Here is a 27716-nt window from a genome sequence, read left to right on the forward strand (position 1 = left end):
ATGGAGAGGAGAGAGAAATGTTTATAAAAAGAACTGTTTATGTTGATTATGTAGGGGTAAATGGAAAAATCTCATCAAAACTAATTATATGCTATTGCTCCAGTTTGATTAGAGGTTTGTAGATAAATATATAAGGTAGAATTGGATAAGCAAGGCATTCAGAAGAGAAAACAATTTCTTAAAGAAAATTCATCAAAGTGTTAATAGCAGGTATTGACAAGTGTGACATTAAGAGATTTTTAAATGAATACTTTATATATTTTTAATACAGTGAACCTTATATGTTATATAAGATAACGTTAATCTTAGATGCTTAATCTTTGCATCCAAAGTGTTTACTGAATACTTGTATGTCAGGACTTGAGTACTAGAGATAAAATTGTGAATGATACAGATACAATTCATGCTTTTTTCAGCACGGAGTCTAATGATGAAGGCTATTGGTTCAGGAACTTTGAAGTGTCATGTAATTATAAGAGAATAGATTTTGGTATGATCTGAAGATCTTAGAATGCTCAGCTGAGGAAGTAGCCCACCACAGGAACCTGAAAGCTAAGCAGAATTAAGTTGGTCAAGCAAAAGTTAAAGGGAAAGTGTTCCCAGAAGATGGAATGGGACAAGGCGGGAAGCAGCTTGACATGTTGAATAAATTGAAAAATGCCATGATAATGGGGGAGGAGGAGGAAGAGGCTTTTAGAAATAGGATGTCCTGCACAGACATCAGCAAAGGGAAAGTAACTTGAGATATAGCCAGAGTTTGGGCAGGGTCTGGGTAAGACTAGATGTCCAAAATCCAACAGCAAGCAATATTGAATCCATGTATAATAATCACAGAAGCCCACCAGAAGGCATTATGATAGAAACAGATAGTTGGTTATAAGTGCTTTGGTCTCGGCCAAATTTGAGGGGATTTTTTTTGTTTTTATTTTGTTGTTTTTGGTTCTTTGTTTTGTTTTTGTTTTTATTTTTTGGTAATGACTATGGCTTTCAAGCATGGTTCAGCTCCACAGTGAGAGTTTCAGTGAGAATACATGGACAATAAAGAGAGGGCTTAGAAGTCTCCAAAGGCTTCTAGAAGAATGAGGCATGTCAGGAGAACTTCACTACCTGCAGCCAAATAATACTGCCCAGCCATTTTAGGGGGATTTTTCATGACTAGGAGTGGGTTCTATTTCTCAAAGTGACTTTGTTCCCTGGTAAATTTCTAGGTCTGGTTTTCACTCCAGCTACGTGCCAGGTTCCTTTATTCATAGACTCATCAGCATCATGCCTCTTAATCCCTGTGCTCCTAAACTGCCTTTCTTAACTCTCCCTCCTCTCAACAAAGTTAAATAATAGAGTGTAACATTGTGGCATTCTTTACATCCATGGCCAGGAAATAGAGGCCAACTAGAGAATCATCCATTGCTTATTTTCTCCTATTTGCAAATTAATGAGCTAGTTATGATTGTTTCTTATATCCTCAAATTAATCATTTAGCTACGCTTTTATTATACCAAAAGTATATTTTGTATTGCTTCTAATATAACTTAACCAGGGTGATAAAAGCATAAACACAGAACTACTCTTACCATTTTGCTAATGTTTTGCCATAACAAAACAGCAGCCAGTAGAGACCCCATTTGGCTGAGAAAAAGGTATCAAAAGGTGTCAACTGGGGACCATATTACTTATGTGCTGAGTCTTAGCTGATTAATAAAGGATATTAACTGATTGATAACTGTTAGCTGAAACAGATACTAGAAACAGTTTTTCAACTAACATTATTTCTGTTGAAAACTGCAAGTTACTTAAACTGACTCTGGAGTTGATCTGTTTTGTGTGTCCAGTCTCTTCATAATAGAAGAAATGTTATGGTTTTATTTACATCTCTCCCTGAGCAGATTTACACACACTCTCATGCGCCCACCCCCTTAAGGGATCTCTGGATGTATTACCTAAATGATCTTTACTTACTGCAGGGTACAAACTGTGGCTTTGTAAATTGGTCTTGATTGTCAAGTTTAGGAGGCCAGGAACATGGTAATTCTAGCCTGTAGTACTCTACTCAAAAATGTGCACTACCTAGTACAACACTTTTTGTAGGATGTTAATTCATTTTAAGAAACATAAATTTAAAGGATCTCATTTTTCTTTTACTTGTCTCTGTGTATGATTTATTCTGCATAAATCAAAACATGTCCTTGGAACATATATGATCTCTTTAAGGTAATTTCTGTGCTTATCCTGGAAATACAGAATACTTTGTATACCAGAGCTAATGACAACAGATCTTGTAGAGTTTCAGTATTATAACAATGGCCACTGGGCAGACAGCTGCCAAACATCTTGCAATTAATCTGATACACGTTGGCTTTCATATTCTTTCTCTTTCAGAACAAATGCCCTGAGGTAGAAGAGTTGGTCTTCAGCCATTTTGTGATCTGTAATGACACACAGGAGACACTGCGGTTTGGCCAGGTGGACACCGATGAAAATATTCTCCTGGCAAGTCTCCATAGTCACCAGTACAGCTGGCGCTCTCACAAATCCCCACAGGTATGAGAACACAGCAGTTGTTAAGGTTAGGGATTCATTCATTCTGCATTTGCATGCCTGTCTCCAGTTTTTTTCCTGTTTAAGTCTCCTAAGAAACCACGCGATGTACTACAGCTGATGGAAATGCAGAAATCTTCAGAGGTTGGATCCCGTGCATCTGGGCTCCCCCTCAAATGGAGCATTTTCCGTTTAAGCATGGGTATTGGTGGGGCAGCCGGATGTGTTGTGTTGGGTAGGAACTGGATTCCAGAACCAAAGCATGTAAGTCTAGATACTAGCTTGTGGAATCATGCTTTACTCTCTGTGCTTCAGTTTGCTCATCTATAGATGAAGATAAAATAGTTCCTAAAATAGTTTAGGTTTGAAGACTTAATGAACTAATAACACTAGTCCTCAGTATACAGTAAGCATTATGTGTTGGGCACCATTATTCATTCATTTATTCTGTACCAGGTTCATGCTAGATATTAGGAATGCAAGACAGGGAATCTACAACCTGTGTCCTCTAAGAACAGCTTAAAATCTGTGGTGCTCTGAGCACAATGAAAAACTAGGCCCAAAGAAGCACTGAGAAAAAATATACCAAAGATTGTCTGTTTTCCAAGTATAATTCCATTTTCCTGTCATTTTAGATGGAAATAGAGAAGATGTGCCCTGCAGGGGTAATACGAAAATGAATTAAATGCAAGATGTGGTCTTAAATGAATAAAAGAAATCCTAGGAAGTGCTCTCAATAATGTATTTCTAAATTCTGGCTAATAAGGCAACCTACTGTCTGCTTGTGCTTAAAAGAAAGCCATTAGATTACAGAGCAAGTTTTCCATCTGGTCTATGGACCAGCTTCAGAGTACGTGTTATGCTTAGGCTGCAGTCTTCCTTTTTCTTTTTTTTTTTTTTTTTTTTTGCCTTTTTCCTTTTTATCGGTACCAGGGATTGAACTCAGGACTACATGCTTGCAAGGCAGGCGCTTATGCCACTGAGCTAAATCCCCAGCCCTTCCTCTTTCTTTTATCAGTACATACATTTGACTTTTTGTTTTTTCATCAAATTTCCACACTGTTGTTTTATAAAATTTGGAAAGGTAAATATATTGTCATATTTATCTTCATATATTTATTTAATTCAGAATCTGACAGGACATTAAGTAAATCTTGTTTTAATAAAAGTTCTCATAAAATTTGTCATACAGTTCGATATTGCTCTCATATTTTTAGGGTGAATCATATGCCCTTATTTTCTAATTTGCCTCTTGAGAAATTTCCACATTAGAAGTTTTAAATTGTTTGCCCTTTGTAGCATGAATGACACTGTATTTGTTTCAGAATTGTTTCTTTTTCTTATGTTTTTCTTATATATTACAAAAACTTACAAATATAGACCCCCCCCCAAAAAAAAAGAAAAGATAGAAAACCAGGAGCCAGGGATTTAGCTCAGTGGCATAAGCACTTGCCTTGGCAAATGTGAGATCCTGAGTTTGAGCCCTAGTACCCAAAAAAGAAAGAAAGAAAACCCTGCACATCTCTAATCCAAGGCATGTTAAGACTTACTGTGTAACCTTTTAGATTATCTAAAGGTTTCCATGGTGATTGCATGTGAACTGTGAGTGTCAAGGAGAGACCCTTGGAAGAGCTGTGTTGATGTGTAGCTAGTTGTACACTATCCCTGTAGCCACTTTGCCCATAGACACTTAGCAACGACTTAGCCAACAAAAACAAAACAGAGGAAACCCTCCTCACAGTCATGTGAAGGTGCATAGCCCTGGATCACTCTCAGGATTGCCTGGACAGTGGATCCAGGATGGGAAGGTGGAATCATAAGAATCATTGGCCCAAGAGTGTGGGGAAACATAGTTTCTGGGTAGGAAAGGGATCAATAGGAAAAACGGATTGACAACCACTCTCAACTACTACTTTCTTATTTGTGTATGTTTGCATATTTTCAAGTCCTTTTTGATTGTATTACTAGTTTTTATTTTCAAACATCCCTGTGGTGTTTGTAGTATTTGTTATACATGTTTTACAGATAAGGAGACATACCTTTTGAGTTCTATATACATAGTTTTATTTCCACAGCATTGTCTTGCTCTCCTAGATTTTGGCATCATGATTTGTCCATTAGAACTGTGAAGCTGTAAGGTTCTATCATTTCTGGCTCCTCATCAGGGAACCAAAGATGTCACATCTCAGGGGCAAGCACTGCTGCCCTGCTGTCCACGTAGCCCACCAGGATTATAAACTCAGTTCCAATAAAAAATTAGAGGAAGAAAGTTTAATAAGAAGGAAATGCTTTATTTGTAAAGAGGAAAAGTAAGGTGGGGGGAGGAGATCATAGGCTCCCCTGATAAGAAAGAATCAAGATGGGGCTCCAGAAAGATGGAAGACCAGTGGGCCCTTTATTCCCAGATGCTTTTATAGGGGGTCAGTGACCTTCTGCACACACACCTGGAACTTGCCATAACTAGATTGGCTTCCAGGCATCTCTCTTTAATGCCATTTCTTCCAGCAGTCTGTGTAAAGCTTCTTTCTAGTTGTTTACTTGTCCTTGACCTACTTTTATGGCCTTCTCTTTGGGATAGGTGGCTAGTTGGCAAGGGGGTACCTTATTCATGGTTCACTTGGACTTAGTAAGGGGGCATGTGAGTGTCTACCGTACTCTATATAATAACCCTATACTTTATATAGTGACTGCAGTGAGAATACACATGCATGTATATGTACATGTTAATGCACAGGTGTGAGTGCAGTCTGCTTGGGTTAGTTAACTCTCCTTCCCTCCCCACTCATTCCGCCTATATTCTGTTGGAGTTGAGGGCAACTTACAGTTTGTGCACTTGGCTTTCTCTCTGTGTTTTGCCTTTCAGCTCTTTTTCTGGTCTCTTGGACAATTCCCAAAGCCAGTTAGTGCCTTTCTTTATCTGGCTTTCCTCTTTCTCTACCCTAGTCCTTGACCTGCTTCCCAGGAGAATTTCTCTGGTAAAGCTGTTTTTTTATTTTTTTAAAATCCTGGTCAGGATTAGCTAAAAGACCTAATGAGGCCCCTATTCTATTTTTTGCCTGTTTGCAGATCCCTGACCCTATAGTTTTGAGAGAAAAAGCTGAAAATTCTCACGTTTTATTTCCACAGCATTGTTTTGCTTTCCTGGGTTTTGGCATCACACAATTCTAAAACTAGACTAATATAGGATTCTTTCAATATCAACTCTTTCAGAATCTTAACTATATTACCAAAAACAATAAGAACCATTCAGTTACAAACTGAAAGCGTAAAACAGATATCTGTTAACTTTTTTTTTTCTTTTAAATTTGTAACTGCATACTCGGGACGCAGATTTTAAGATGAGCAACAATTTGCTTTAGGCTAAAACCTAATATTTATAGAAAACAGTATCTCTTTGCTGTATCAGTATATATTGAAATATGTTTGCAGACCATCTAAAGCCAGATGCTTTAATGGGCCCAGAGGGTCTTCAAGGAATTCCTTATATCCACAATTGCAAATTGTTCTGTGTTCTAATGAGAGGTTACATCTGAGGCTCAGAAAAACTAACCACTTTGCTTCAAACTGCACCTGGAGCTAGTCAGAGACCCACAAGTGAGCACAGTGTTCTTTTTTCAGGCTCACAAGTCATACCCTGCTTTGCCCAGCTAACTTGGTTAGGGACATTTGTATCTGTGTGTTTGTGCTACCTTGGGTGTTAGGCATTTCATAGTCTCAGGGAGGATTTCTAAAGTTCGTAGAACTTAAGTTCACTAAACAGTGTAGCTTGTATTGCAGAGATCAAGAAAGTGGCAGTAACACCTGGAAAGGTTTCAAAGAGGTCAAGACATCTTAGAAACCACACAGGAGGTTGCTAACAACATTAAGTCCCGGTAGGACAGGAAGAAACATAGAAACAACCAATTCCAGAAATCCAGAGCTGAATAACCTCTTAGGATTGAAAAATTATACACTCTCCTTATAGTTTCTAACACATGTTTGAGGCAGAATCACTTGAAACACTGAATATCCCACAACCGTTTCTTGCCTGAACAAACTGAGGAAGAATAAAACTGTTTTTAAAGGAATAGTTGAGTGTTTTTTCAGCTGCACAGAATCAGAGATGCCACCATAAGAAACTTAAATATTCCACTTCAGATCAGATTGGATGAGAGCAAAAATCACCAACAGTCTGATCTTCAAAGAAATGTTTCACATTATACAATTGACTCTAGACACTGGATGCTTGAATTTATATGCAGCTCAGATTTGAAGGGAGCTTTGTTTTAGCCAAACCAGATACAGTGGTGCCTCCGTTCATGATCTTACTCCTTCTCGCAATTCTGGATAAAAACTGAATTGGGCAAGAATCAAATCAAATTTCCCCATATGTCAACATTGAACCTAATCATTGAATTTGATTCAGTTTTCACCTAATTTGGTTTGCAGCCAGAAACAAGGAACAAATTAAATTCATGAAGCAAGGAAGCACTATACAATGCCACCTCTACCAACTAATGACTGAACTAAAACAAACAGAAGGCTACACTGGTGTAAATGCCTACTAAATTGATCTTTCTGTAAAAAAAACAGTTATAAATTCTGAATAGAACAAAAGAACTACCTGTGGGCTCTGGCGACTAAACAAAGGTAGGCAGATTTTAAAGAGTCAAAATTGAACAAGTATTCTGCAGAGTGAAGTCTCCATTTTTTGTGGCTTTTCCCTGAAGCCAAATATCATGGCAGTGAAGGGGTGGCCTGTCATCTTTCTGGTTGAGATAGTAGGGGAAAAGCCCAAGCAACCAAGGCTGCAAGAAAGTGAGGAAAAAACTTTAGAAAGGGAAAGCCATAAAATGGGACTGTAATACATGAAATCTGTCCCAACTGCTTGGCTGAGCCACACATGCATGGAGCAAACTGAAAGCAGCTTGAAGAACTGAGAAGAAAAAAAAAAAAGAACTGGACAAATCTACTCAGGAGATATGAGAGTTTTCTGTTTTCATCTAAGTTAATTATCTGTTAAATCAATAGTGTCAACACTCTTTGAACTGTCATAAGAGAATTCAGAGTCTCAAACATAACTCAAAATTGCCTAGTAGTTAAGAGTCTAAAGGGAAAAAATGTTACTCTCAGCACTCTGAATGACTGAAGAGCAAGTTCAAGCTCAGCCGGGACAACTTCATAAGACCCTGTCTCAAAAAACTAAAACAGAAGCTGAAGATGTAGCTAATTGCAAAGGCTACAGGTTCAATTCCCAGCACCATAAACAGTAAAAATGACATTGCTTAATTTCAAAGAAAAGACAAATTGATGCCAACTCCAAAGTGACGTAAAAATTGGCATTCTCATATTTAAAGAGCAGCTGGCAAAGGTAAGATTTTAGAGTTGTAATTAAAATCGTGCATTTAAAAAGAGAAAGTCCTGGGTGGACCTAATTTAATCAGATAAAAGCCTTAAAAAAGGGATTCAAATTTTCATAAAGAGAAATACTCTCTTCCAACTTCTGTGGGACAGAGAGCTGTGGCTACCAACAGCAGTCAGTAGGAAGTGAAAGCCATTCTCCTAAAACCATGGGAACAATTCCTGCCAACAACTTGAGTAAACTTAGAAGTGGATTCTTCCCAAAGAGAGCATCCAGATAAGAGTGCAGCACAGCTGACAGCTCATCTGCAGTCTTGTAAGACCCTACAGACTCCTGACCCATGGTCACTGTGAGAATAAACGGGTGTGGTTATAAGCTCCTGAATTTGTACAAATTTATTACTCAATGATAGAAATATGATGCAACATGGTAGAAAGAAAAAGTTAATAAATTTGGAGATATCAATAGAAATCATTCAGTCTAAAGAAAAAGTCAGACAAAATGAATAAATCACCAGGACCATAGGAAAATTGAAAATGTCTAACATATGAATGATGCATTTCCAAAATGAAAAAAAAAAGAAGAAAATTAGGCAAAAATAAATAAATAATTCCAGAAAGCTTTCCAAATTTATAAAAGATAGAAGCTAACAAACCCAGAAAGCTCAGATAAACTCCAAATCAGGCAAATCCAAAGAATTCAGAACCAGGCATATCATCAGGAAGTTACTAAAAACCAAAAGTAAAAAAGAAAATCTTAAACACATCCAGAGGAAAATAACACACCATAGTCAATGGTAAATGACAGTTCGGATTTCTATGGACGTCTCTCCGCAGCCGTTAAGACCATGGAATAACATCTTTAAATTGCTAAGACATTTGGACTGGTAAAGTCTGGTTAAAAGATATGTGGGAGGTTAAAATCATGATTTTGTTACTGATTAGAGGGGAACAGGATCTGGTTTAACTCTGAGATTTCAAAATTGGGACAAGTTATAGCAGTTTACTTTAATCCAGGGTTAAAGTAGAATATGTAGCACAATGTTTTAGAGACGGAATAGTGTGAGTGCACAATAGACTAGGACACCCTGAGTTTCAGGTTGCTTTGAAGTACAGGAAGAATGATTTATTAGAAAAAGTACAAAAGTAAGCCACAAGCACCTTAGTTTCACTACTGTGGTTTCTTAGGTGTGTAAAATTGGACAGTTTCTCAATTTCTTAGCACTTCAGTCCCCTATTTTACACTTCAGTCTTCTAGTCTACAAAAAAAAAAAAAACTGCTGTGAATATTCTATGGAAAATATTTATAAAATGCCTAGTAAATAACTTGGCTCTGTAGCCAAGGTTTCTCTTTTTCTCTTTTTTGTCTTCCTAACAGACATCCAGGTGGACATGGAGAATAGGCAAATTGGATATAAAAGTCAACAGAATAGCATGGCCTAGAGATATAAATATGGCATGTCATCAGTGTCTAGGGAGCAGTGGGATCAGAAAAGAATTGCTCAACGAGAGTACTAAAAGAGGGCCTTCTCAGAGATCTAATGCTGCAGAACACTGTCCAGTGATGGTACAGGCATAGGTAGCTACCATAGGTGCTCATTTAATGAAAGGAAAAGACAGAAAACACCCTAGGGTTGCTGGTCCATAGAAGTTCTGAAATCAGATAAATACTGGATGTGTCTTGCTTAATAGTATTTTGGGTGTTCGGCTTTGGCTGTTTTACTATAGCCTTTGAGTCATCCATCGTTTTTCATGAAAAGTAGGTTTTGTTTGTACCTTATGGTTTTCTAAACCTACTTTCTGCAGACAGAAACTTACAAGATTCAAAGATCTCTTCATTTTGTATTCTGTCTTTCTCAGTCTTAAGTTGGCAGTGTCTCTCCCAATGTTAATTCTTTTTTAAAAAAAAAAAAACAAGCAAAACAATCCAGTGTAAGTGACACAGGACTTCAAAACAATACAAAATCAACAGGGTTACCATAATGCCTCTTATGTCTTAAAAATAGCTTGTAGAGGTGGGGGATTTAGCTCAGCGGCATAAGTGCCTGCCTTGCAAGCAGGCAGTCGTGAGTTCAATCCCTGGTACTGATAAAAAAGAAAAAGACAAAAAAAAAAAAAAAAATAGCTGTAGATACATTCAGACATAGTAGCCATCAAACAGAACAGAATAGAACCAAGAAAAACAAAACAATGAATGCAATAAAGAACTTTAAAACATGACAATAGTAAATCCAAAATGCCTACCATAATATATGTTGCAATCTTTGAAACAGCTGCTCGTGCCATCAGATATAATGACATCAAACAAAACAAAACAGTAAAACTCAACCCAACAAAACAATGAAAATGATACAGGACTTCAAAACAAGATAATAGGGAATTAACAATGGCTACACCTTCAGAAGGAGAGCCCATAGATGCCACACTGTGTACCATTTTTCTCTAAATAGATAATCCACTGGCCCTAGACCCGCAAAGTCAGTAAAACACCACATACCACAAGCATCAAATTGCATTCATCTCAGTAGCTGTCGTTGCAGCCTGTATTTCTCTGAATCAGCCAATTACTTGAGGTAGGGGGTGGCTCTTCAAGCTTCCCAGCCTGTACACCAGAATGGACCGGCGTCTGGCTTTCCCCGACAGTGGCGGCCTGGGCTTGGCACTGGTTCACAGGGTTGCTTCTTGTTAACATTTTGTTCTCTTCCCCAGTGTTAATTCTTTCAACAATTCTGTCAGACTCCTTTTCATTTTATTGAGGTTCACTGTATTAGGCAAAATTGTACTCACAGATCTCTTCAAGGTGAGCCCTTCTTACCTGTATGGTGATGTGTTAGGAGGCAAATGATCACAAGTTCAAGACCAGCCTACATAGAAAGACCCTTTTCTCAAAAGGCCTATGATGTGGCTCAGTGGTAGAGCTCTTGCCTAGGCAAAGCACTAGGTTCAATTCCCAGTATTGCACACACCCATACACCCTTCTATTTCAAGATTTTTCTGACACTGCTGAGGGCCATTACCCCTCAATATCTTAAACTCTTTTTGTTTAAGTAGTTCTCTAAAGCTCAAATTTACTTCTTTTTTGTTTGTTTTTTGTTTTTGGTACCAGGGATTAAACTCATGATCTCATGCTTACCAGGCAAGCACTTGAGCCACTGCACGAAACTCCCAGCCCTGTCTTAAAGGATTTCACAAAGTTTGTGTCATCTCTACTCCTGGTTTTCTTGGTTGGTAATAACCTAGATTTGATCTTTTCCCAGAAACCATTTGTTGATTGTAATATTATTTGCCATCTTAAAAAGTTAGAATCTTTCAGAACTAAGAAGTTCTAGATCCTTTTTATTTAAGTCTTTCTTTAATCTCAATATCTCCTCTCTCTGATTTTAATATAAGCAGCATGTAGAAGCCAGAAGACATTTACGCATTACCTGGAGATCTTAGTGAGATCACATAAGTATAGTAACTATTTCCAGTTCTCTGTGTTACAACAGGTAGTAGTGCACTGAACTTTTGTACATGGCAAGAGTCCCCTTTCTACCTGTTTACAATGACATTCTCCTCACTGCAGCCTCCATTAAGACCATCAAGTGTCTATTAATAATCTCTTTAATGTACCTTAGACATTCCCTAACCCTCTCTTCAAGTCTTCCAAGTTTGTACACTCTTCTGTGCTCTAAAGCCCCTCCAATATCTTAGGCTCTTACTAGAGTACCACCCCATTTGCTGATACCAAAATCTGTGTTAGTTACCTGTTTGCTATATAGCAAATTACCCAAAATTTGAATAGCTAAAATAATAAACATTTATGTCTCAAACTTCTGTTAAAAATTTCAAATGTTTAACTGAATGGTTCTAGGATTGCCATCAAGGTATTAGCAGAAGCTTGTCATTTGAAGGCTTTGTTGGTATAGACAATCCACTTCAAAATACTATACTCACATGGCTGTTGGTAGGAGGCCTCAGCTCCTTACAACAAAGATCTCTCCATATTCTCATGATGTGGTAGTTGAACTTCACAAAGGTCAAATGATCCAAAATGAAACAGATAGAAGCTGAAATGTTTTTTATCACTTAGTCTAAGAAGTCGTTTGTTATCATTTCTGTAACATCCTGGTAGTAACATAGATCAGGACTACTCAACATGGAGGAGACTACACAAAGACACGGTTAACAGGAGGCAATGATCATTGGAGCAGTCTTGGAGGTGAAGTTGCATAAGAGCCAATAGTAGAACAGGAGCAGACAGGAGTGAGTTAGGCTAAGGAATGGCATCTACTGAGAGGGAATAGGAAGGGTAAAAAAAATTAAGATAGCTGGAAAATCAGGGCATAATGATGTTTTAACAGGCAAGAAAGGAAAGTGTTTTTAGGGATAGAAATATCAGTAATGGAATGATTCAGGAACCAGAAAGAGGAGATGATTTTATTTGGCATTTGTACATTATTGGTGGCCTAAGGAAAGCATATTCAGCAGAGAATTAGAAGGCAAACTACAGTGGGTTAAGAAATGAATGAAAAATAAGAAAAGGAGGATGAGCCTGATTGTTTTTTTTTTTTTTTTTTAGTCTTACTCGGATACTAACCACACAAAGCTGCAGGGTTGAAGGAAGGTTTTAAGTGGAAGAAATTTAGGAATGTTTATATGAGAAGAAATAAAGAACAAAGAGATTTATGATGTAAAATAGAGAAAGAATAATTCATGGCATAAGGCCTTAGAAGGGAAGAAGAGGAACAAATCAACATTACAGATGAAAGGGTTGATCTTGAATGGGAAGCCGTTCATTTCCAGTATCTATTGCTGCTTAATAAACCAAAATTTAATGACTTAATTCCTGAGTCTGTTGTTTAGTAATCTTAGTTCTCACTGAACATTCAGCTGGTCTCATCTGGACTGCCTCAGGAGGCCACTGTCGACTGGCATGTCAGCTGGTGCTGGGTGTTCTAGGATGGCCACACCTGCATGAATCATAGTTGGCAGGCCATTTCCAGATGCCTCAGTTCTCTTCTATGTGGCCTCTTCAGTGGGCTTCTTCACATGGTAAAATTATCTGAGAAGAACAAAAGCAGAGATCACAAGGCCTCTTGAACCTAAGCTCAGAATTAGCATAGTGTCATTCTGCCACATACTATTTGGCAGAACAAGTTGCAAGGTTAAGCCAGATCCCGAAGACAGAGAACTAGATCTTGAGGAAATTGCTGAAGAGGATTTGTGACCATTTACAGTTTACCACAAAAGCCTCCTCCTCCTCTGAGAAAAGAGGGAGAGAAGGAAGGTGAGTGTGAACGTGTTTTCTGAGGGTGGAAGGAGGAGTAGAGTAGGAAGCTTTAATAAAGTAATGTTTCCACAATGCCTATTCCTGTATCTTGCTTATAATAGACGTTTGATGTATGTTCACTGAACAGATAAATGTTGAGGTTTCTCATAACTTTTTTGACATTTCTCTAGAGCATAGGTTTTAAATATTAATTTTAAAATTATAAATTTTGAATGCTTTAATATACATTATACATACATACACAAAAAGAAGCACTGATCTCAAAACATATCATAGTATGCTGTAAGCAAACATAGGAAGAATAGCTCTAGAGAGGCCAACAAGGCAGTTTGAAGCAGATGTGCAGTGGTGCCAGGTGTGCTCTTCTGGTAATATTCGACTACTGCTTCAAGTTAACTAGAGTAAGAAATCAAAGGGCTCCTAGCATTCCACCCTTTTTCTCCTTGCAAGGTCTATATAATGGTGGAAGCTACAGCAGGTGCCGGTGAAAAGGCCAAGGGGTTCGCAGAAGGCTCCTTTTGGCCCTTAGAGCCTCAGATGTTGAGACACGGCCCAAGCTGACAGCTGATGAGCTTCTTCAGTATGAAAAGCAGAGGCTGCATAAGTCTCCAGGACATGCTGCTCAAATTTCTTATGGGACTGACCTAGCTTCTTGAGGGCTCCCCCATTGGGCATTGGCCTGAACGGAAACCAGGGAGAGGTGACCACAACACATCCTCACCAACACTGAGCACTGGATGGACTCTTGTGTCACTCATACAGACTACTGGCTTCTCTACCCTTGGTGGAAGATCCCTACATGATCGAGCTTACCTCTTTCGCTAATGTGCTGAATGACTTGCCGTGGATATCACTGAATATGACATGTTAACATTTACTCAGTGTCAGCCAGAATATGAATGAGGAAAATTAAGAAAAGGTAACACCCCTCATAATTGAAGGATGGAATGACACTGAGGACAGAGGAAGTACAGTGACAGGTAGACAAACTAGTCAACCTTTGGGTTATCATTGGTACCGTGGTATGTCAACCAAATGAATTCAAAATGCCTGACAGTGCAGTTTTAGAGGACATGTTTATGTTAACCACACCCTTAGAAACTCAGGTAGCTGTCAGTGCCCACCAGTGACTGAATAATATTGAGAGATGGGATAATGAACATGATGGTGTCCAGAGAAGAAGTACATATAGTCTCTCAGGCTATGACTAGTACAGCTACCTTAAACAGAAGTGCTGCTGGATTAATATACACATTCAGTGCCTATGCAGCCACAGATGTCAAAGCTTTGACATGTTAGGACCCCCTCAGAGCTGCACAAAACAAAGAAATGTGATGTCATTTGTCATTCATTATCTGCCAATCATTGCCAAGAGGTCTCCTGCCAGCAAGGCCAGTGGGCAGTTTAGACTCCAGGAAACTTCAGCTGAAACCTCTGATGGATCACTCATTTGTCTGATTTGGTGTGAAATCAAATCTTCCAAGTACAGTGAGGGTCACCAACCATGGACTGTTGGCACTGTGAAAAGGGAAACTGGCAGCCCATATCGTTTATAAGCCTCAAGTTAACAGAGATTCTGCCTCACAGGGCGACTGTTTCTACTTTTCCTCCTGATAATTCTTGCACTTCTGAGCTAGTTCTCGAACTGGAATAACAGATGTTGTTGGGAATTTAGTACCTTTTTACACAATCATGGAGGGTTTTCAAGAGTTGATTTAAAGAGATTTCCAAAAAGGCTGCCTGCATATTATTTCCAGCTACCCCTTCTGGAGGATTTAGATCAGCCCATCCCAAACTACCTCTGTGTGCATTGCTAAGCCAAAAGTGACATTTAGAACTGGGGACAGGGTCAGGGCAACATGTGTTCATCTTTTGGGTGAACAAGGAGCAGGAAAATCTGTTTCCTCTTTCCAAAGCAAGATGAGGCTTTTCCAGTTTGAAAATTTTCCTTTGTACTAGGTTGATTCACTTCTACATAGAGAGTGAGATAATTAAACTGACATACATAAAAAGTAAATTGAAAAATGAAAAGAAGCAAACGAATTTAAGCCTATACTGTTGATACAGTCTAAATTGTTAAGAGAACTTAACGTTATAATATCAAATTCTTTGGTAGATTTTTCTGAGAAAGTGGTTCTTCTCTGGACAAGAATTGAGCAGCTTGTGCAATATTGGGAAAGGACCTGCAACCATCTGATTTATAAGAGGGACTTTAGTGGAAAAGTAAAAAACAAAAAGAAAAGAAAAACAAAGAATAGCTCTTGGTCCTCCCACTCCTGCCTCTTTGGCCTGTGTGGCCTCTATTGAAAGCTCATAAAATAGGAAAATGCTACAGGAAGAGATTAGCAATATACTTCAAATGGAACCAACTCTCAAGCCCACATGCAATCTTAACTGTTCACACTTTTGTTTAATCTTTCGTGTTTATTCTATAAAAGTTGATGTTTATCATAAAATAAAAGTGCATAGTATAATTGCTAAACATTATGTATTTAAAGTAGACTTAATTACAAGTTAAGTTTGCCACATATTGTTTCTTTCTCTAATCATGGAAATAATTTCCCAGAAATCTACAATATCAGCCTTACTGTTGCGTAGGGCACAGCTGTCGGCAACTAGCAATTTCTTTTGGGGAGGAAGATTTTATGCCTTTGCTCCCCAGTGGCAGTAACAAGCTTCTTTTTATTGTTGCTGACATAAAGATAGCTAAAATCAACAGTGAGATAAACACTTCTTGGGACCATCTGGCAAGGATTTTAATCCAAAATACTCTGTAAACACTGACTCCATTTGAGTAGCCAGAACTACTGTCCATTCACCCTCAGTTGCACTTTTATTTCACTTTTAAGCAGTAATCAAAACAACAGAAAAGTAGTCTATAGACTTAGTTCTTTCACTTTTCTGTCTTAAAATATTATTTCATGAGAAATTCTGAGAAACTTGTGTTAGTTGAGGAAGCATATAGTGCTTCTGAAGTCACTAGTAGAAATGATTGCAGCCCTGGCAGTTTGGTTATTAAGTATTTCATATGCAGAGCATATTTGGAATTTCTTCATTCTCTGTTGGGAGATACGTTTATTCCACTTAAATCAAAGACATAAGTTTGAGTTTTCCTGTATATTTTAGTCTCTTTGTAAAAATCATTCACAATATGACCTTTTCAAGACTTTTAAAGTCTTTAATAAGAAATGGCAAAGAGGATTGTGATAGGGCACTTTATCCAGTCCCAGGGCTGATTTCTGGCATTTTTCTACAAACCTGCATGAAAGGGGTTGACTATGGATTATGTCAGCTGCGAAGCACCCAGAGGAATGATTGCTGGTGCTGCTAATGGTCTCTCTGTCCCTCCATTGGCAATAAATTTTAGATATTGAAGTGCAGTTTTGGAAAAAAAACATACTGGAGATTCCTTAAGCTTTTTACAAGACACTCAAAACCTTTTCACAAGCCTGTGCTCTGTAAATGTGAATTCTTGATGTCTAAACATACAGGTCCTTCACTGAACTAATTTTAAGTGTGAATTTTAATACAGAGTGGTTGGGAAAAAGGAACATAGCTGGACCATTAAGACATGGTGTTTTGCCATTTTTTAAGTAATGGGAAATACTGATTAAGAACATTACAAAGATTTCAGTATATATAGTATGACTGTCCTTAATCAGAGCCAACATGAGTCTATATAAGAAAAGCATTAGCTGAAAGACAGTGTCATATCTATTATAGTGTTGCACTTTTAAATTATTTTCATCTTTTTAATTATTTCCAGGATATTGAAGAACTTATTATTTAAAGGTCAGAATAATGCCCAAGACATGGCCAAGCCCAGTGTCATATGCATGGAATGTTGGATGACTTCACAGTTATGAAATTATTTCATTTCTCATGATAATTCGTGACTTGCCAAGTTAATGAATTTTAAGAACTCTGAGAGCAGATTTTAAGATAAATGTGAAATAATCCATACTTTTGGAGTCAGGGACTTCCCTTCAGGCATTAGTTCATGTTTGACTTGCTTGACTTACACTTGGGGATAAAATGAGTTAGGACAAGGTCTTAGATACCACATTCCCTCCCGGGGAAAGAAAACCAACTTGCACAACTTTGGCTGGCTCATGTTTCTTGTTATACAGGCACTAAGAAGCAGTGGTTGCCACGAAATACTTTATTTAACCTTTACAAAAATGTTTACTTAGTATGGCAAGGAAGGGTAGTTAAATGAAAATAAATAAGAATTTTGGATTTCTTTTGCTGACTTTTTAAATTAAAAATCAGAGATAACAATTATAATTGAGTAATTGCTATACTGGCAATATAAAGTTAAAATTATATAAAACTACTTGATCTTGTATTAGAAAATGTCTTGGCATGTCTTCTAAACTAGATTTTGCTGAACAATGAATATTATGCTCTAAAATAATTTTTAAAAGAGGTGTAATTCAAACTTCTGAATGTTTTCTATATTGTTTTTAATCATATTTAGTCAAAACTAATTTTCAAACAAAGCCTGACAATTTAATTGAAAAACTCAGAGTACTTATCCAAATCTGAATGAGTCAGATGACCTCTCCAGTTTCTTATCTTATTGGCTTCAGTTTCCCAGCTCACCTAAATTATTCTTTATTACTTTCATCCAACATACTCTAAATTCTTCCACTAAAGAATTATGTCCCATCCAGTACATGACAACTGTTGACTATTTTTATAATAGACACTGGCTGTCAAAAGACTACACCTAGCACCAGAATCTTCCAGCTATTAGAGCAATCCTCTTAAACACAGAGAAAGTCTGTTTGACTATTCACTTATTTTCTTATCAAGAAAATGTGAATTATCCTCTTCTATATACAAACACATATACATACATACTAAGATTCTTTGAATTTTCACTTTTCAGCCCTTTGTGGTATCAAGGATGAACAGAGTGTTGGGCAGTTCTGAATTTAAGGCAGCTATTAATATCACAACTCATGTTTTTTCAGTCATGTATCATTTAACTATAGGAAACCCCATACCAGTTAAAAATAATAGATACGCGTGAAATTGAAATAATCTCTTTAAAACAAGTATATATCTCATTTCATCCTTTTTTTAGAGTATGTGTGTGTATCTGTGTCTTTAAGAAAAATACAGATTTCATGATAGAAATGTTATGAATAAAATTTTAAGATAAAATATTTCAGCATATGAGACATCTTGTTCATTAAATCTTTTTGCTAAAAATTTTGCGAAGAAAGTTGCTTTCCTCTATTTGGTAATGCAGATTTAGATAACTTTTTAGGAAAGAATACCCATCAAACATTCTATTGTTTTGTACGTACTATATAGATTAAAAGTTTTTCTACTATTTGCTGTACTCTTCTTTATAACTTACTTTCAACTTATTTTCTCTAAGTATATATACCTCAGCCAGAGACTAAACAGAGACTAATGTCTGAAGGGTAAAAGTCTATAAACAGACTCACAAATTTTGTGTTCTGTGATGGTTTTTTAAATTTAATAAATGTTAAAACAATTCAATGGCTTGATTATAGATATATTGAAACATTGGTAATCCTTAATGTTTGCTAGAAATATGACATCTAATTTAATTGTGAGAATTCAGATGACTCTTATAAACTACATGATGGAAAGCTATGAAAAGAGCCAGGTATGGGGGCACACGCCTGTAATTCCATCACTCCAGAGGCTGATGCAGAAGAACTGCTGCAAGTTTGAGGCCAGCCTTGGCTACACAATGAGTTCAAGACAGCCTGAACTACATAGTGAGACCCTAATTTTAAAAAACAGCTATGAAAAGTATAGATGTAGCTAGACATAGTAGGACACACCTGTGATCTCAGCACTTGGGCGGATCGCTGTGAGTTTGAGACCAGCCTGGGTACAAAGTGAGTTGAGGCCAGCCTGAACTGCATAGTGAGATCCTGTCTCAAAAAGACCAAAAGAAAAAAAAAATTTTTATGTAACATATAAATAATACAATTTCACACAGCCAAACAACAGCATTCTTAGTTTCACTGCCTTTCGTGCTTCAATCCATGGTGTTTATTGCTGATTTATGCTCCAAGGGAAAGTAGCAGTCACTGCCTCTTTACCCTTCCTTTCTTTACCACTTTCTTTAGGCAAGCCCTTCTCCTAACCTTCACCTTTCCACATCCCCAGAAACCTACACACTTGCATCTTGCCTGCCCAAGAGTAAGATTTAATCTCTTAAAATAATGACTTTTGTCCCAGTATGATTCTGTCTTTCCCAGGATCAGTATTTAATGGCTCCATTTGGGTGATAATCAAAACTATTAGCAGCTGATGAGTTCATAATATAAAGTTAATTTTCCAGATTAGATTGGCAAGAAGTATGGCCAGAAATTGGTTACACAATTAGTTCCGAGCCATAGGTTTTCATTTTTATGACTTGTCTTTGTTTTTAATGCAGTCAGTATGTGTTATAAACATTAATCTTGTAGAGAAAGAACTACTCTCTATCTCTTGTCCCTTGTCATGTGGCAAGTTAGGCTATCGTCTGATTTTGTTGATCAGAAGTAACAATGCTGTCATTCTCTATTCCATTTCAACCTTTTGATTTTTTTAAATATTATGTCTTTGGAGAAGTAAAATATGTCCTCTTGTCAAAATTTAGCTTCCCCTAGCAAGACAGCCCTGAAATCCTATATTTTTTTCTTACTCCTAATAAAATTTTGCTGTATAATTCTTGTCAGATCTCTTTCTTTCACTATACTGTAAGCATTCTTAGCCCAAGTAAAGTTTTCATTCTTCTATAAATCTTCCACATGTAGTACAGTTAGATGGCTTATGGTAAATCTTTAATTGCTATAGATTATTAAATATATTTGCTAACTTGACAAAACTATTATCCCAGAGGAAATCACATTAAACTCCTTTAAGGATTATGACTGGTACAATATAGCAGTTTAGGAAGGCAGATTCTATGCTCAGCTGTGGAGGCTACAGAGATGAGCTGCGATCATGTCTCCCTCTTAGCACAGTGGCAAGCGTACAAACTGGAAGCTTTGACACTAAGTAGACCATATAGAGAGGCTTCATGAAGAGGCTGAATTTGGGTTTTCAAGGTGGAAATGTGCAATTTCTCCTTACTTGAAATGCAGCCTCTGTGTGCTATTAGACATTTTTCATTCTAATTTTTTATCTGATATTCCATAGTGATGCTCTAAAATTTGGAAATCACGTGAAAGCACACAAAGCATGTACACAAAAAAAGGAAACTTAAAACACATAATTGCATAGCCCCAAAATAATCACTGTTAACATTCTGGTATATGTCTAAACTTTCTCCCTTAAGAATAGATATATAGATAGATGATAGATGGATAGATAGATAGATGCTTTTTGTTTTCAGAATGGGATGTACTGCACAGATCTTTTATAATGTTTTTTTAGTTAATGTGTTAACCAATAAATGGCAAGGTTTTACTTTCTTTTTGGCATACTGGGGATGGAATCCAGGGCCTTTGCACTGAGCTACATCCACAGCTCTTTTAATCTTATTTTTAGTTGTTATTTTTGCAACAGGTTTGCACTAAACTATCTGGACTGAGCTCAAACTTGCAATCCTCCTGCCATAGCTTCCTAGTGTTCTGGGATTATAGGCATCTGTCAGCATTCCTGGCTTCTTTTTCTTTTTTCTGTCAAAATAAAACTGTACCACAGAGTCAAATTCTTACCTCAAAAACAATTCAGTTTTATTTATTTCTACTTAATCATTCTTTTAGAAGAGAAATTGTACTTTCTAAGTGTGAAAAGATACATAGGTCCTAAGAGATATTATAGTGTTATTAAACATAGGCAGTTATCTAGACATTTTTCTACTTGTTTTGTAGCATTATTTCAGATACCCTGGACATCCTGACATTCAACTGTCTTATAAAAACCATACTGAGGGATATGAATATTTCATTTTTATGCTAATTTAGCAATGTGAAATGTAGTGTCAGCTCCACCTAAACGCATGTGTGTCAAACAAGCAATTGAATCTGTTTAATTTGCTTTCTAGATATTGCATACGCAAATTTTTTAAATATTTTAATTATTTTCAGTCATGAGTGTCACTTATCACTTTGAGTATATTTGATGTTTTCATATGAATATTATCTGAATTACAAATCTTAGGGATTACACTAATTTGTAATTTAATATCGTTCTCTATATGAGATCTATCTCCTGTGTATATAAGATCATGCAAATAGGAATTTTTGTATCTATTTTGATTTCCTACTGATATTTTTTGTGTAATTATCACCACTAATATTTTGCTATATATGTATTTTTTTAGTTGCTTTCACTAGCTGATTTCACTAATCCTGATTCATTTATTCAACAAATATTTTAATGTCCTCTACACTAGGCTCATATACTGTGATAAGTTTCAAATTTAACAACTACATGCTCCCTGCATTTTAAAATACATTCTTACGTACAAAATTGTAAATATTTACATATCATACTTTGTGTAATCAAAATATGTGGTGAATGTGTAAATTACTCACAATCATATTACTGTAAAAGATACATTGTGATTTATCTCCTATAAGTTACTTGCTTTTACTTTAAGTAAACTTAGCCTATCATTCTTGCCACTTTCTGAAGCAGTTCTGGAAACCCCATTTGTGAGTGCTTTACCAGGGAGGCCAAAACTACAGTGACTGCTACTGCCAAGTGCCATCCCATGGAAAGGCAGGAGGCAGGCTAGTTAAATCATTAATGTATCTTCATTTACCTTATTCACTGAATCTGGCACCATGCAACCTCTGGCTCTTTCTCAAAGGTATGTGTTTTTAATCCATTCAGGACATCAAGGCAGTCATTACAGCACAGTTTAAAGACAGGAACAGTCATCTCCAGAATTGCTTCTGAAAGTGGCAAGAGCCAGGCCTGGTGCTGTACACCTGTGATCCCAGCACTCAGCACGCTGAGATAGAATTGCCACAGATTCAAGGACAACCTGGGCTATCTTGTGAGTTCAAGGCTAGCCTGAATTGTATAGTAAAACTGTTTCTCAAAAAAGAAACAAAACTAAATAAAAGAAAGAAAGAAGGAGGCAAAAACAATGGGATAAGTACATTTAACATGAGTGGGAGTATTTTGAGGGAGGTTAATAGCCATGTATCTTTAAAATTTAAATATTAGCTGGGCCTGATGATTCATGCCTATAATCCTAGCCCTCCAGAGGCTGAGGCAGCCTGTGAGTTTGAGGCCAGCTTGGACTACAAAGTGAGTGCAAGGCCAGCCTGAACTGCACAGTGAAACTCTCAAAAAGACAAATAAATAAATAAATAAAATTTAAATATGTACTGTATTTTTCAATCATATATTACATATAGATTGATATATGTAGTTTATTTCCTTTGGATTGCATACTGATTTTAGAACCCCTAAAATTTCTATAATGAATTTTAAAATAATTTTGAAGTTCTTTAGATTTTCAGTTTCTTACATTGCACAGGGTAATTTTTATAAAATGCAAATGAAAACTGAGTATAAGGATGAAATTTAGTTTGTTGTTATTGTGATAGAATTTTGACAAGAGTTTCAAAGTACATGATAAAGAAAAGTGATACCTTCATCGTTTGTATTTCAAGATGTAATTTAAATATTTTACTTAACAATCCTCTTTCTCTTCTTTTACTGCACTGTATATTCTTAGGTTTCTTCTTGTTTTTATTTCTTCCTGAGTGTATCAGTTTGGGAATTCTCTTTGGACATGACTGTGGGTGGTCCTCAAAGTCATATTTTATGTAATGAGTTAAAAGATGTATATGCTCCCTCTGAGGTCTTTAATAGTAAAATTACAAATTTAGCCATCACATTACTAGAGACTGTTGAAATAAGAAAATATAGCATTTGGGACCTCCCAACAATTGTGGCCAGTGTATACCCTACCTTATTTTAAATTTCAGTTGTCATTTAAAAACATCAATAAGAGTCATTCTTTTTTGAGTGCCTTTACCATGGGACATACTAGACACTAACTAAGTAGGCCAAAAAAAATGAAAAGCCTAGACTAAAGGAAAAGTAGTCAAGGAAAAGATCAGCAAGGGGACCTCTTAAAAGAGACAAAGGAAACTTCCAAGTTGATAAGAGAACCTAGAAATCCCTTAGACTCTAGGTAAGAGGGATAAGCCCCTTGCTTTCCCCTGTCCCACACTGCTTCTCATCCTGTTGAAGTTTTTCTGCCTTCTTGGCTATTTTTACTGTTCCATCAACACACTGCTCACTAGACCAGAGACTTCAGAGACTACCCACTAATTCCTCAAGAAAGCACAGCTCCCTCACCTTCATAATGCAGCGCTAGCCACCAGCTAAATCTGCCTATCTGATTTTACCCCCACTTTTTTTTTTTCATGTTCTCTTTCCTCCAGCTAATTGGAAGTTAACTGCCTCATTAAATATGGCTTCTGTTCCTCACATCTCGTATCTCCTCTTTGGCCTGGAATGAACCATCATCTTTACCCTAACTGAGATGCAGCAGTTCATGAAGCTGAAGCAGGCCTTCCCTTACCTGAGGGACTTATAGCACTTGGTATCTCTCCTGCTGTCTCACATTGGCTGTTTGTTCTTGCCTTATTTTTACTATGGGATCATAAGCTCCTTGTGTGACAAAGAACCCAGCTTTATTTCTTTTATAGTGCGTAGCATATTGCCTTCCATACATACTAGCATTGAAAAGGTGTTAGGTGCATAGTAGACAAATTTCACATTCTTTTGTCTGATTATGTATTTCCTTCTGTGTAGAAATAAAAAATAGATACTTGAATATTTCTTGTTAGAGACTTTCAGTACCTCTCACAGTGAAATTCAGTCAGTGAAACTAGTCTAGCAAAACAGTACCTCCCACCTAGGATTGCTGTCTGAGCACTGCAGTACAGTACTATAGGTACCCCGGCCTGGCCATCATGCCACCGGAAGAAAGAGCACGGTAACCTGTGCTTCCTGAGCACCTTTCTGTAGAGTTCTCACTTCAGAATGTAATTCTTTTCCTAGTAAATTATGTGCATCAAATTGCCTGTGAAATTTAATGTTTTTAACTGTTACAAATAATTCAATTGATGTGTATGAGGAAAAATGTTAGAAATATTTTTCTCAGGCTTAACTTTTCTGTTTGCACTAAATCCAATTGTACTTAAATGTTCGTAATTCAAATAAAATATCTGTGCCAACATTTTGAGAATAAAGAGCTGCCAAGCAAAACCTGACAGCATGTTTGTTGGTCAGTCATAAAAAGCTGTGTACATAGAGTGAACAGCTATCAGCTATCTTGAAATGAGCTCACAAATATGAACACACCTCAATTAAAATTACATCATGTATATTAAAACTTTGTCTAGAGTCTATAGAATGTTCAGGAAAAATATAGTGAACTTGACCTTAAATACCTTGCCTCATTTTCTTTTTGTCATTTCCTGCTACCAGGCTCTCCAAAGATAACAAACTTTTTATTTGTTTTAGTTTTGTGTGTGCCTTGAGCTTTATTCCAAATTGCTGCTGTTAAAAAAAAATATTGAAATGATTCTAAACACAGCTATTGTTTTTGTTTTTTCCCTGTAACTAATATTTAAACATCAGATATTCTCTGGTACTTTTATATTGTAGGGTGTATGTAAGATCATATTTTCCCTAAAGGTATTGCTGTACAGAATTTTTTTCTTAAATGTTAGCCTTGTTTTTAGAAGTCATCTCACTGGTAGCCTTTTGATTTCACAGGCTATGTGGAGGAATAACTGCAGTGGGATCATACTAGAAGCAAGGGAATAAATTAAGAAAGTTTTTGGAATATTTTATTAAGAGTTTTTAAAATCCTACTGCTGTTATCTGTCAGAACTCACGTTGTAATGATCAGTGACCTTGGGAAATTTTTAACTAAGGCATGTTGTCCAGGCTTCTTGTAAGGCTGAAATTTAAAAATGATCTGCTTCTATCAAGACTTCTTTTATTATGATAATTCCCATGGAAATGCTTACTGTATCTATTATGAGAGCTCTTGTAGGATGCTTTCAAATTTTTATTCAGTCTGTTGGAATTGTTTCATGAGGTTCACCTTTGATTAACTCAGTTAAAATGATATATAAAAATTATGTTTGTCATATACATATCACTCTTAACATGCCAGTTTTTCCTTGGATTTAGTAAATATATACAACATTGTATATTTTTATTTCTTGGTTTTTTTTTTTTTTTTTTTTTTTTGCTACCAGGGATCGAACTCATGACCACACGCTTACAAGGCAGGCACTTATGCCGCTGAGCTAAATCCCCAGCCCCATTGTATGTTTTTAAATATGTGTCCTAAAGAAGTAGTAATTATGTGTTAATGTGTTTTTGGAATACCGTGTAGTTAAGTGGATTTTCCTAGCAGCAGGTAAATAGTCAAAATAAAAAATATGTGAATGATTAAAAAAGAAATCCAGATGTTGCCAAAGGTGACAATGTCAATGAGTAGATAAAAGTATCAATTGAGAGGTTCAGTTGGTAAAGTTTTAGTAAATATGCAGTACAAAGAAAGACGTTTTAAATATCAAAATGTTGAAGGTATTTCTAATTTGATACTGTGAGCTCATAAAGAGAATATATTAAATGAATTTCATCTTCAAATTGCTATTTTGTTCTTTATTAAAAGAAAAAAGAAGGAATGGCATTTTAGGCTTAAAAATAATGCTGCCCACCAAACTCAACTTTAACTACTATCTAGCCATAACAAGGAATAAATTATTAGCCAAAACTAAGATTCTTTGATCTTACATTTAAACCTTCTTGTCCTCCCAATGAATGAAATGGTCTTTTCTCAAACAGGCCTTTTACTACTTGATAGGACCATTATTTTTAAGAAGATTTAAAATGTGGTCTGGAAAATTACATTGACTCTATGTGGCATATTTGCTATTTGTAGTCTAGTGAAATAAGCTAGAAGTGGATGAAGAATGCAGGTTAGAAAGAAAACAGATGCTAGATATTAGAAATAGAAAGGTTTTCCAGCAATGAGACTTTTCATTTCAGGACTAGACTTTTGTTGGCACATGTGGCATTATGGTGAATATTGTTTTTCTCTCCAGCTGTTACACATCTGTATTGAAGGCTGGGGCAATTGGCGTTGGTCAGAGCCCTTCAGTGTGGACCATGCTGGGACATTTATTAGAACAATTCAGTATAAGGGTCGCACTGCTTCTCTCGTCATCAAGGTTCAGCAACTCAGTGGAGTGCAAAAACAGGTAAGTTTCTTTGTGTTCGTGATCCAGACAACTCTTAAATATTTGTAGTCATGGAGATTAAATCTTAAGAGAAATGCAAACAGTTGATAATAAAAATAGCACAGTGGTTATGCCTACCAGTACCATGCACATGGGCAATTAATAAGTGCTTGTTGATGATCCTGATGATGATGATGGTTCAAACCCATTTTACAAGAGCTGCTAACGAGCAGTAAAATTTACTGATTTGAGTTTCACCTCTTCTCCCTGTCAGCACCTACCTTCTGGTAGAGGTGCTAATGAGCTGTGAAATAGCCAAAAGGCCTTTATTTGAGAAGGAAAAGAAGCAAAGGGTGGTAGGAACTCTGGATAATCCACCAGTGGATAACCAGGAATTGGTTCTCATGCATGTGAGAAGAATCTGTGTTATGATGCTCTCCTGTGACAAAGAGGGCCTGGGTCTTCAGCAAGCTTTTCTTTTTCTAGGAGGTAATATTAACTGCAGTAAAAATTCACTACAGTCCAACTTTTGGCATATAAAACCTCAGCTCTCAGCACATATTTTTTACGTATTTTATAAAACTTCCTTTTGTCTGTTTTTGAAGTTCTAAGACTGCAAAAGGAAAAAAGTATCTTGACACTTTGTGTTCTTAAGATGTGAAAATGTGGTTTCTAAAAGATGGTTTTGAAAAAAAAAAAACGGTGGTTTTGAAGCATGGAGCATATGACAAGAGTAGAAAGAAAAAAGAAAGTATTAAAATTGGAAAACTGACTTTACTGCACACATAATAACTGCTTTACCGTAAGAGTTTCAAGATATACATGTACATCTGGATTGTAACAGTTACCAGAGTTTATGTGAACTGAGGACATGATAGAAACAGCATTCAGTCCCTGGTAAAGGAAGCTCTTTCTATGGAACAGTAAGAGTTCTTCTATTGTTCTATGCCAAGAAACAAGCAGCAACTGGCAAGAGGAACAGTAGGTCCCATACCATATACATTCCTGATCTGCACCTAATCAGAGTGCTGGACTTGATGTTCTCATTATTGTGTGTGACAGAAATGAAAAGTGAACCATAGCAGAGGAGTCCAGAAAAGAAGCATGAAGAGCCTTCTTAATTAACTGGTCACCTCCAAGAGTATGTGCTGATTGCTTAGAGTAGAACCAAATAAAATGCAATATGCCAAGTATGTGACATAATCTTCAATCTTAAATTTCAAATTTATGTATACAACTGATAGTTCCACTAAAAGATGCAACTTGAGTCAGGTTTTAGAAAATAAGTAGAATTTACAAAAAAAAAAAAAAAAAAAAAAAGAAAATAAGTAGAATTTGAATTAAGGAAGAGTATT

At 36.6% G+C, this 27716-nt stretch overlaps 1 protein-coding gene and 1 pseudogene across 7 annotated transcripts in view; both read left to right on the plus strand.

Moving 5' to 3' along the window:
* Window positions 1–27716, plus strand: part of Vps13b (vacuolar protein sorting 13 homolog B) — a 683809-nt gene that overhangs the window by 588801 nt on the left and 67292 nt on the right. For 6 of the 7 annotated variants that reach the window (XM_063257835.1, XM_013143877.3, XM_003479878.5 and 3 more), the window contains 2 exons: window positions 2377–2538; window positions 26227–26382. In XM_063257835.1, coding sequence (XP_063113905.1) covers window positions 2377–2538; window positions 26227–26382 — 318 coding nt within the window. Of the gene's footprint in view, window positions 1–2376; window positions 2539–12436; window positions 12701–26226; window positions 26383–27716 lie in introns of those variants that run through there. The other variant, XM_063257838.1, reaches the window with a different exon arrangement.
* On the plus strand, window positions 13486–26217 carry LOC106025758 (selenide, water dikinase 2-like; annotated as a pseudogene).

This window comes from Cavia porcellus, unplaced genomic scaffold, assembly GCF_034190915.1.
Source record: "Cavia porcellus strain 051 isolate PalLab524CR breed Dunkin Hartley unplaced genomic scaffold, mCavPor4.1 scaffold_10, whole genome shotgun sequence".
NCBI lineage: Eukaryota > Metazoa > Chordata > Mammalia > Rodentia > Caviidae > Cavia > Cavia porcellus.